This window comes from Pristis pectinata, chromosome 17, assembly GCF_009764475.1.
Source record: "Pristis pectinata isolate sPriPec2 chromosome 17, sPriPec2.1.pri, whole genome shotgun sequence".
Lineage (NCBI taxonomy): Eukaryota > Metazoa > Chordata > Chondrichthyes > Rhinopristiformes > Pristidae > Pristis > Pristis pectinata.
In genome coordinates this window covers 17,196,721-17,209,211 of record NC_067421.1, presented here as the reverse complement: position 1 = coordinate 17,209,211, position 12,491 = coordinate 17,196,721, and the positions used below count along the sequence as shown (strand labels likewise).

At 38.6% G+C, this 12,491-nt stretch overlaps 1 protein-coding gene across 2 annotated transcripts in view; it reads left to right on the top strand.

Moving 5' to 3' along the window:
* The window catches only part of rnft2 (ring finger protein, transmembrane 2), a 32,500-nt gene that overhangs the window by 12,514 nt on the left and 7,495 nt on the right, over positions 1-12,491 (top strand). For both annotated transcript variants that reach the window (XM_052032271.1, XM_052032270.1), the window contains one exon: positions 2,383-2,536. In XM_052032271.1, coding sequence (XP_051888231.1) covers positions 2,383-2,536 — 154 coding nt within the window. The remainder of the gene's footprint in view (positions 1-2,382; positions 2,537-12,491) is intronic.

Genomic DNA, 12,491 nt, shown 5'->3' with positions numbered 1-12,491 from the left:
TTAATAAGAACAAAACCTGTAAAAATATTTAGGGTATATAAAAGTAATATGAAACCTAGCTAGTTGTGTAAATGTTATATTCTATCAGTGATCATGAATTGATTACAGTACAGACTTTTGTTAATTCTTTTCTTTGAATTATGTTTTCATGCAATTATTTGGTCTTTATTTTACCCCTGCATGGTTTGCAAGGTGTCATTTGTTTTAACATTGGTTTGTTTTATAGGTTTCATTTGTTCAGTCAGATTTTTGAACATTAGTTGAGGCAAGTGTTGTGTTAATCTGAATCTCTCATGCAATGTGAGTATTTAATTTTGTTTCCATTATTTGATTCTTAACTGTAATCTTTTTTAATTTTTTGACTGCTCTAAGTAATAGCTAAATACAGTCCCAATTTACATCATAATTTTTTGAATAGCCTTAATGACTATCAAGGAAACATTTCTCATGTCCAACTAATTGGTGAACAGCCGGCATGCTATATTTCTTTTTATAGTTTTGATCCAGTGCCAGTGACAAAATACATTTCGTTTAATGCAGAATTCTCAAATTGGAAGATGTGTCAAGGACAGGAAATTTTATCATTGAAGCTCAAATACTATCACCCTATTTACCCTTGCTACTTATTTGCTGATGTATTCAATTTGTGAGCCTGCTGGTTGGTCATCCTGTGGCATTTCATACAATGATATGAACAGTAGCCAAAATTAGGACAGTGAGCGAAAGGTTGGTCAAATACATGGGTAATGAGAAGAATTTTAAAGGCTGGTAACTGTTTAGAGGTGGGGGGGGGGGGGTGGGTGGTTTCTAAGGAGCTAAGACAATGCTAGCTGAAGGTTCTGCCGGTATGCAGATTTGAAGGGTTAATGGAACACATGAAAACTGAAGGGAAAGAATCAAGTTTTTTTCAGGAGTCAACCAACATATTCATGGTGTTGGGGGAGGGAAACTAAAGCTGAGGGTGGTTGCAGAATTTGTGTAACAAGTTCATGAGCACTTTGAAGAAGAATTTATTTGTTTTGAGGTGCACAGAGCCAATGTGAAGAGGAATAATTGGAAAATGAGACTTGTCGCTGGTTAGTATGCATGGAATTACAGTTCTCCTGTTGAATTTCGCAGGATCAAAGACATAAGATCAATTAATCTGTGATTAAAAACCATAGAAGTAGGAGGATTGAAGTAAAGGAGTAGAAAGACACATTTTCTGGTGGAAAGTGGATTTGGGAGTTCAAAGTGTCGATAAAGGACAAAAAAATGCAAGAGTTTGCTCATTATTATTCAGCTTTTACATATGGCTAGATAGAGAAATAGCAAAGTGGTAAGGAGGCAAAGTTTGCAGGCTTTAGTTGTTGGAAGCAGTGGTTCATCCATGATGAAATCAGACAGACAACCTTGCAATACAGCAGTTTCCAGAGTTGAACAGGAATGACATCAGTGGAGTTATAAAAGCTGATGTCATTTTTGCCAAGAGGCAGCTTTTAGGTAAGAAAATCAAGGAGAGAACTCTGGGCAAATCCAATAGGAAGGGAGGCCATCACTGGAGTAATAATAGTCACACTTGGATTGATAGGAGTGGAATCCAAAGGAGATGTTATGAAGGCAAATAATTCGTAAAGGCAAGTCAAGAAAAGATAGATGTCCCTGAGAGGTATAAATCATCATGAGTGATGAGAATGTCGTTTGTGATTTTGGTCAGGGCCATCTCAGTATTGTGAATGAAAGCCATTGGCTGCAGAGAAGGGGAGCTCTGATATTCAGAACGATGCAAAAATGAGAATGAATACAGGTTTGTAGGAATGTGGCTTCAAATTTTATGTGGCCACCATACCACGACATTATATACCAATGTTGGTCAGGTGGACCAAATATCGAACAATCTTACCTCTGTGATCAATTTAAAAATAAAAGAAATACTGCCTTTTAACTTTATTCAGGCTGTGCTTCTTTAAGTTACTTGCTTCTTTCCCTGTACAGAAAATAATAATCTCTATAATATTACATTTCTAAATATTTGAAAACTGCATGTCCAAAATGTAATTGGGAATCCCCAGAATCATTCAAGATGCTGTCATCTGGCGAGACATGTCACATGTCAGCACCAGCAGTTATCAGGCGGGATTTCCCTGCCGAAACATCCTCTGAATGGCAGATTGAGATTGTTATTTTACATTAAAAATATGCTGCTCTACCTACTTCCTCTTTGGATTTCCATCATTCACTTGAATCATCAATGCACAAATTATTGTACTTAACATATGCTATAAGTTTACTTCTTATTTATGCCTTTTGGTGCTAAATTAATCACATGATTAGGTATAATAGTATTTGCATTCATAACTCAATTATTTTATATGTGCCCTTGTGCTTTGTTTTTCTTCTCAGTTTGATATTTCTGAAGACTAGTGTGGAAAGCATGGATTTCTTTGATTTGCTTTGGATTGCAGGAATCACAGACTTTGTCCTGAAATACATCACAATTGGTTTCAAATGTTTGGTCCTCATTCTGCCCAGAATTATCTTAGCTTTCAAGTCAAGGGTATGTTGGTCCTGCTTTCTGTTCATTTCCAATGCAAAGATTGTTCTTTCATCAGTGATGCTTTAATCTCACACATTTATAATTCCATTTTAAATGCTCTCATTTCCAAAGAATGAGTTAAAAGAAGTTTGTATTATGTTAATTGAGCAGAGGGACTTGATGCCATTGATTCTCAACAGAATAACCACGAATAATGTCATTTATGTTGGCTTGGCCTAGGATTGCTGTAGCATAGTGCAATGTTTTTGTGCACTATGCAGTATAGATTTGTTTAAATCTGATTGCTGAACTTGGTCCAATACTTTGTGAACTGGTGGCACACCTGCCGAAATTTGATCCAGCTCTACCACGTGTATGATGCGCAAAGGTGTAATTTGCCACTTTTGATGTCACACTCGAGCATTGCCCACAACAGAGGGCATAACGAGAGGTTTGATGCCTGCTTTGATGTTGGTTAAAGGGGCCATTCATATATTGACCGCTATCGGGACCTCTTTCCAGGTGAGTGCCTTCGACGTTTGTAACCTCCACCACCAACCCCTCCTCCCTTGCAACCTTACAATCATCTTGAAGAAAGTGCCTCCCCATGCCCCCAATCATCTTCTCCCCATCCAACCCACAATTCATTTTTTCCAATATCACCATTCTCCATAATGGCCAAATTCAGTTGTGTAAGGTCTTTTGTACCATACATGTTGCCTGGGCTGTTTTAGAAAAATATGCTTCGAGGCATTGTGCAAAACCGACATGGTCCGGGAACAATACTGCTTTAACATGTACTTTAAGGCACGGTGCAATATCTAGATCACTGGTTTACTGTAGAATCATTTCTGAGCCCGAGTTTGGTGCCCCTAGATTGTATGATCACTCATCAGGATAATAATCTGAAATGCCCTATTTGCTTGTCTGCTGCTGATACACTAATCAATATTTGTGGCTTGGCTTTTACGTTATCACATGCATGATGAAACTTTTCTAATTGGTTGCAGCTTGACGAACGCATTGTGAAATACGCTGTGCTCATTTCATTAGAGAGAATATGTACTTCAGCATTTTGATGAGATTCCCATTTATTGTTACGATCACGGAAAATTTATGAAGCAGAGGGACATTGTCTCTGTGACAACTGGGAAAAAAATCTATCTGGCCTAATCCTGCCTTCAAGCACCAGGTCTGCAGCACTGCAGGTTATGACTGTTCAAGTACAGTTTAAATGTGATCAAGATTTCTGTCTCTCATTTCTCCCCTAATCCTTCTATCAATTATATTCAATCTTATCCCCCTTTTTTTTGATCCCTCTGCCAAGGGAAATAGATCCTTCCTTTCAGCTAGTCCTCTCGTAATTTTATACACCTCAGTTAAGTCTCCCCTCAGCTTCCCCTGTTCCAACCTAGAAAGAAAAGCAACCTAGCTCATCCAATCTTTTTCAGTCCTTGCAACACATTTGTAAATCTTCTCCTGTAATTTCATGGAGTAATTACAGCTTTCCTGTAATACGCTGATCAGAACAGTTCTCAAGCTGTGGCTTTACTATTTCATGTACAGCTCCAACACAACCTTCCTGCTCTTGGATTCTATGCCTTGCCTAATAGAGGAAGACATCCTTTTTAACATATGCCTTTTTAACCACCTTGTTCTGCTATCTTTAAAAATCTGTGAACGTGCACTCCAAGGCCCCTCTGTTACTATATGACACTTAATATCTTGCGATTTATTGTTTACTCACTTGCCTTGTTGCCACCCACAAAAATTCTCTTCTAGCTTTCTTTGTGATGTTGCCTGACCAACCTCTATCCCCCATCATCCAGGGCTTCTCTCATCTGCAATGATCCAAGGCAGAAGATACGGTGTGTTTCTTCAGGCCTTCCTTAAAGTTGGTTGCATACAGGGGAAGTAAAATGGCATCGGGCACTTTTTTAACTATAATATGAACAAGTATCTAAAAATAAGAATTTTTTGCTATATTACAAACAGATTGATGACTAATTGGCTGATGTACAAATTTAACATATTACAGTGCATGCAGAATAAATCTAAAAAGGACTAAGCACGGTGTAAATACTGATTGACATCAAACTGTACACCTTCACAGATAAATGCAGCAGCTTTTCATTTAAAATAGATTTATTTATGAAAAAGAATAAGTTCTGGATGGATTGCATGGTTTTGTTAACCTTTTCTATATTAGACAGATTAAAATACAGGGAGAAAGCATCAGATAGATGAACAACTTAACCACTGCTGAAGATAAATGGTGCTCCCCTTCTGCAGTTTTTGCCCTTGTCGGATTGTCTGAACGACTGGTTAAATTGCAATAAATCTCGCTCAGACATCACCCTTAAGTTTGGGTCACTTAATCCAATACCATCACCACTGACTCTTGTTTTCTGAGCAGTTACTGAACCACATTAGAAGGGCAGCGTATGTGGTTTCTGCACTTCAGTTTGTGAGGTATGATGTCATTATTTAGATTGAAAGATCTTTTCATGTCTCGTTACCACAAGATGCTGTTGGGGCATTATTTCCTTGACCTTTTATTCCTGTTCCTTCTGTATGCTCTGGGTTCAAAGATTTTGTGATGATAACTATAGATTCATGTCATTATAAATAGTCAGTCATATTTTAAGTAAGTTACCAATTTGACCTCCAATTATTTAAAGGTAAATGTTTTTTATGGAGACATAACACAGCAATGCCTTTTTGTTAAAGAAAGGCACAGCACCCATCTGTTTTCTTTACTGACCTAACATTAAATGTAGCTGATTTAGTGATATCTGCTAACCGACTTGGAGGAAGTTCTGAAGGAGAAGGATACAGAAAAAAGGCAGATGAATGTGATGAGAATTATCAAAAACATCTAGACAGATGAGTTACAGAAGATCAATTGAGTGAACATACTAGATATTGGATGAAGTAGGGCTACACAAATTAATTGGCTTTGATATTGACGCCTTCTAACAAAGGTTATTTTCCACATTCCATTAACTTTGTGCCTGTCTATCTTTTGTTTTGGATAATATTTGATTCTAAGTTGATTAGGAGAGTGGGTCCCGAAAGCAATAGCTTCCCTGCTGACAGACTTTCTTTGGGATGACCAACTTGTACATCTTTCCCTCAATAGAGGTTGAGAGGACTTCCAAAAATGGGGATACTTGATGACTCTAAATGAGACATAGAAGAAGATAAAAGGATTGTGATGTAAGGTACAATAGTGAACAAATGCCAGACTCTGGCTTATGTCAAATGTACATTGGATCATTGAAGAAAAGGTAAAAAGATGCACCCTGCAAAGTATAAATATTTTAATACAGGGAGTTCACACTGATCTAGGCTGGAAATAGAGCTTCTTGTAGGATACTGGCAGCAAATGTTGTGATGTCATTTGAGAAACTGTTATGCGCTGTCATGTGAGAATATTTTTTCCCCCTGAATGGATGAACTGATTGGCCTTCCGCCCTTTATCAATCTTTGCTATACATTTACCTCTGTCAGTGCTATGGTGAAACTTGGAATTTTTGCCCTTTCTGTCATCGAACTAATTGATAGGTCTAAATGTAAGGTCTGAACTCAATTTTCATTATTGTACTCGTCCCTCCATCAAATTATGCACCTTTCCCTCAATTGTATTGACAGCTGTTAATGAGGAATATGATCCAGTTTTTTTTTAATAGTTTTAGCATGGGAACCAATTTAGAGCAGCAGTAAGATCAGAGCTGAGATTTGTCTTGCTATGCTGCTTGCATACTTTAGATGTTTACTTATTTTATTATTTTAGACATGATGGTCAAACCTGTCTTTTGTAATTTCTTTCCTAGTGGTCTGTTTCAAAGAAAAGGCAGTTTTTCCTTAGTATTAAATCCAGTGTGAGGTTTCATTTCAAAATAAATTGATGACAAACCTATTATCCAATAGTGGTACTTTCTAAATAAAGGTATTTCATCATCACTGGGTAAAAATAATGACACTATGGGAATTTCTTCCCCACACAGGTTGCAGCACTTCACGAAAGCAGTTCATCACAACATTTTCAAGGACAAATGGGAGGGACAATAAATACTGCCCTTGCCAGCAGCACCCATGTCCCATGAACGAATATTAAAACTAAAATTGCCAAACTCTTCTCCATACAGAACATGTTCCTTGTTGGTGAGACAATGTTGTATGATGTGGTATTTTGATCATTGGAAAGTAACCTGGAGAACGGTGAACTTATTGTTAAGCTAGGGTCACCACTAACATTCTTGTGAGTTCTCACCTGTGTTCTAAAGTCTTTAAAGAAAGACTTTCATTTATATTTCATTCACAATCCTTTCATAGAACGTAGAAAAGTACAGCACAGGACCTGGCCCTTTGGCCCACGATGTCTATGACAACCATAATGCCAAATTAAACTAATCTCTCTGCTTGCACATGGTCTATATCCCTCCATTCACTGCATATTCATGTGCTTTGTGAAAGCTTCTTGAACACCACTATCATATCTGCTTCTACTACCTGCCCTGGCAGCACGTTCCAGGCACCTACCACACTCTGTGTAAAATAAAAACTTGCCCTACCCATGCCCTTTAAACTTACCCCTGTCACCTTAAAGCTATACCCTCTAGTAGTTGACATTTCTACCCTGGGGAAAAGGATTCTGGCTATCCACCCTATCTATACCTCTCATAATTTTATAAACTTCTATCAGGTCTTCCCTCAGGCTCTGAAGCTCCAAAGAAAACGGTCTGAAGCACCTTCCATCCAATGAAGTACTTTGAAATGTAATGTAAGAACACAGCAGCCATTTCGCCCACAGCATCGCCAAGATTGTTACAGATCAATGTCCAGATAACCTGCTTTCAGTAAATGCTGCTTGAGTAAAATTCCTGGCTTGGACACCATGTTCTCCCGTGCTGCTCTTTGAGTAGTGCTGTGGTAATTTTAACTTTCACTTAAGAAGGCAAACAGGACTCTAGATTTAGCATCTCAACTGAAAGATGGTACCTCTAGCACTGAACACTCTCAGCTTTACATTGAAATGCCAGCCTGATACTCCTGAGCTGGAACCTGAACCTACGGACATCTGCCTCAGGCCAAGATTGCCCTCACTGTGCAACAAAACCAGTGCAAAGTGGAAGCACAAATTATTTACAGAACCAAAAGCAGGTATTGGGGCGCTGGTGGCGAGCAGACAGGAATAGTTTTCATATCATAATGGTTTCATTGTTTAACATCAACTTAGCATTTACACAAGGCCTTTTATTGTGACAAAACATCCCACATACTTCATAGGGGCAGTTTCAAACCAGAAAAATTGACACCGACCCACATAATGAGATAAAACTCCAGAAAACCAAAGTTCCGAACAAAAACATAAGATTTTAAATGGCATCTTTTAAGAAGGATAGAGGTGGACCAATTTTGGGAAAGAGTTCCAGAGCGTAGGGCCTTGACAACTGAAGGCTTGATCGCTAGTGGTGAGCAACCTAAATTTGGCATGATCAAGGGGATATAGTTCGAGGAGCGGTGATATCTCGAGGCTTAATAGGCTGGAGTGATAAAGAGGATAACAAGGGGTGGCACCAGGGATGGACATGAAACAAGGGTGAGAATTTTAAAACAGATGTGGCAAAGCAGGATCCAGTGTACATCTGCAGGCACAGGGCTGACGTGAATGGGACTTGGTGTAAGTTAAGGTGTTGGCACCAGAATTTTGGGTAATCGCGTGTTTACAGAGAGTAGAACAAGATACACGAACAAATGCATGAACAACTTGAAATAGTCAAGATTAGAGTCTACAAAGGCATGGATGAGGTTTTTGACAGCGGATGAGTTAAGGCAAGATCTATTTAATGTTACAAGGGAGAAATAGGTGGTCTTCGAGCTGACAGAGATGTGAGGTCAAAAACTGAATTTGCTGTGATGTTTAACACCAAGGTTATCAGAAGAACAGTTCAATTCATAAACTTTCCAGGAAGAGGGCAGGATGTAGTGACTAGAGAATGGAGTTTGTAATGGGGACTGCAAACAATGGCTTCAGTTCCTAATATTTAATTGGAATAAATGAATGCATCTTGATTGTCATTATTAGAGCTAAGAGTGGAGGAGATTGGGCAGAGGGGCTTAAGAATGCAGTTTGCAGAAGAGAAAAGATGCCAGGCATATCTATGAAGTTTATGTTCATCCTGGAAATAGTGATTTTTTTTTAGTAGCTGAGAGCAGAACCAGTGCTGCTTTATATGGTCTGACCCGATCTGACAATGAATAGTTAAATCAGTTGTCCAACAAATTTGTTCAAGTCTCAGAGGTCCTTGGATTTAAGGGGATGTAGCCGAGGGATAACCCTGGTTTTTCTGGGGCTGAGGTAGGTGTTTGGTTGTGCGGATCAGGAGCTGCAACAATATTGTAGTAAGTGGAGGGCCAAAGGTGAGATTGTGGAAGTTGAGATACAAGTGAACTGGGAGAGAGTTTACCAAATGCAAACATGTGAGTAGGGTTCATATGGGGGTGCAGATGGTGAGCAATATCATGGAAGTGGTCATATCGGTGATACTTAATCTGAGTTTTCCATACATTTGAAAGTCTGAAAGTGGGCAACAAGTAAGTAACATGGAATTCCATGTTTAAGCTAGCATTTAAACTAACATTAAAAATCTAGCATTAAACTAACATTTAAACTAACATTAAAAATCAGCTGCATTAGAACACATGGTGGTCCAAACTCAGAGAATTTGCTTGCTATGCTCCTATTTTGCTATTTTTATTTTGTTTTCTTGAAAATGCGATCTGATTATTTTTAATTTTATATACAAGTGCTATTCCTGTCATTATTCTCATGCCAAGGCATTGTTTACATCCCAAATTAAAATTTAGAGACACACAGTTTATATTAACCATCTGTGAGGAACCAATAATTCCATTGTGCTGCAAAATGCAAAATATAGTTTGTAATGGCTGTGCAATGATATATAGTATCTGGCTGTGCATTGCTGTCAACCATCCTTTTACTTTATTGTGCCTGAATTCATGTTCATTATTATTTGATAAAAAGAATTCAAAAGAAAAATGTTTACACATAACTGCTGATGAATTTAAGTTGCTGATCTTTTCCCAATTAACTTACATGTGTAAGTAAACTGTTGAAGCTTTGGATTACTGCATGATGCTTATACTTATCCTTTCATCTCAATGGAAATAAAAATTAGGACAGATGTAAAACAGCATGCCAATTCGCTCTCCCCCATTGTACAGAGTCAAAATCCATACAGTTCTGAGGCATTTAAGGAATTCAGTACAGAACACTAATTCATGGAAAATATTCCCTTTATATGCATTGAGAGGACTCATAACCTTAAAAAACTTATGGTATTGAAGGAACCCCTAACGTACAAGTACAGTGCTACCATCCTAGGGATCCCAAACCCTTCCACGGAAGTATGTTTACTGGGTGACTCCTGCAGCAGGAATCAACAGGGAGCGATGGTAAACAGCTAACACCAGCAGCACTTGTAACCACATCCACCTGACTGAATCTGCCACAGGGTTTTACCTGTAAATGACAGAACTATTTCCATTGTGTAATTGGACCAGAAGTTCCACTAACCAGATCAATTCTGAAAAAGTTACTAACATGTCAGGAGAGTATTGCCATAATTTTTTAATTGTTAAATCTGTTGAAAGCCATTATCTATAATGCTCAGTTTATTTTTCTGTATATTTATTTAAACTACAAGTGCTGATTACATCATTGAGGGATTTTGCTTGCAAATGCTGATGTCTATGGAGATCTACCCATTAATCAGGAGTACTCCAATTTTAATTGTATAGTCCAGGTTAATTTTAGCTCCCTTGCACCACTGGGCTCAAAAACTGTTCCAGCCCAATTTATCTACATGATATCATCACTCCGCACTCACCTATTAAAGAAAAAAATTGTTTCAAATTTAATTTTAGGAGGACATGATGCATTTAAGGGGTAACTAGATAAGTAATGAGAGAGAGAGGAATAGAAGGAAATGCTGACAGGGCTTTGTGTGAAGCATAAACAAACAGCATGGACCAGATTGTATCTGTATTGCAAATTCCATGTAATAACTGTGCAATTCTCCTTAAAATACCAATTCAACAAAAACATATTTCTTAATTCTTTGTCCATTTCCCCCTCTGTTTTATACCTTCCCTCCAAGGCTAGTTAATTGTAATGGAGAATGTTTCCAGGGGTGTTGGCAGGCTGCCTGTCCTTTGCCCAAGTGGCCATTCTTCATGTCTGAGTCTGGTCGATGAGTGCCAGCCAGCTCAACTGTCAGACCCATCACAGCCAAGCCAGATCCATTCTGCACCTGTCACCCGCACAGGCTATCCAGCAGGGGTCACTGGATAGTAATCAGGAGTGTGGAACCCAGGCCAGTTTCTGCACCCACACCATCCCTCCCCCACGACCACCCCTCCTCTCACTCCAAGCTCAAGGATGCAGGACTAATTGTAGCAACAACATTATTTTTAAATAGAACTGCTACGGTTGTTTTTTCCCACATTTGTCATGTCTGAATTAAGCACCTCATCTGGAAATAGAATGAGTCATTTGGGTCATGTCAACAAAACCTAGTCTTATGTAACCAGCAAGGTTTTAGTAATTATTGTTTCTGTCCTGTTTTATGCAAGGTACTTCTCAGATGAAGTGGTCTGTAACTGCTTTCTGTTTTGAAGTCTCACTGTGCAAAATGTTGCCAGCACTCATGGCCCTACTGGTTAATGGGAATGTTAGATCTAAAACAATTGTGGTTATATATTTGTCCCAAGCTGTCAGCTACACAAACCAGAAATGAAAACTGCCCTGGCTGCCTGCTGCAGAACTGACATCACTCAATTCCCTGGAGATATGAGATCACAAAAATGCCAAAGCTATGAATGATTATAATTGTTCAAAGCACAAAAGATTAGAGTGACAGCTTGTTATATGATCTCATCCCCAAGTCCCGTGAGATATCTGTGCGGTTTTATTGGGTGTTGCAGTATAGAGTCTATCCTCCAGCACCAGGCAAGGGGGAAAAGGATGACACGTGAATGTGGCTGTGTCAGATTTGACTCATGGTCTATGGACTGCAGGCAGGTGACTTTTTATTCTTGTTGCAGTGACATCATGCTATCTTTGCAAGAACCCATGGTTTCCATGCCAACTGTTGTGATGCAGCTGCTCTTGGTGCAGTTTGTGTTTGTACCTGAAAATACTTCAGTCACAGCCTTTCGACTAAACAGTCGGATAAAGAAAACCAACTCCCGCCTCTAGGTTTGAAGAATAAATGAATTAAAAGTCAAAATGCTAATTGGTTAGATGAAAATTTAAAACTGCCCATCTCCCTCGGAACAATTTGTCAAAATATAAAAACGACAAAAACATCTGCATTCTTTTGGGCTGCTTACATTGAGGTATATCTGAATGCCTGCTAAAGGGTTACTGGCTTTGAGAAATAAAATAGAGTCAAACAAATAAGTTTATAAAGACTTATGGAAAAAAAGGAATAAAGTATTGGTTCCAAATGACCTTTGGGGAGAATTCCATAGAGATCTGAAACTGTCTCAGGTGAGGGAGAGGAGGCTGGTGATGCATAGATCCAGGAAATCAATTCTTGAGGTCTGAGTAATGTACAAGAGAGTTTCAGGCACAGAGGGAGAGAGGTCTGAATGTAAGTGTGCATTTGTTTTTAGCTGACATTGAACTAAAGAAAACCTAAGCTCATTCAAGGCTTCCGATTAGCATGGGCAGTGAGCTAACATAGCACCAGCCTTGTTAGTTGGCTGCATCTAATGGAATTGAATGTTACCAGAATATACAATGGTATTTGATCCTTTGTTTGAGGATATTGGTACTGAAAGGTATCATGTAGGTGATTAATATGATGGGATGAAGATTGTGGTGGTGGAGCATGTTATTTGATGGGAAAACATTTGTGGTAATTTGTTTTCTCACAGTTAAGAA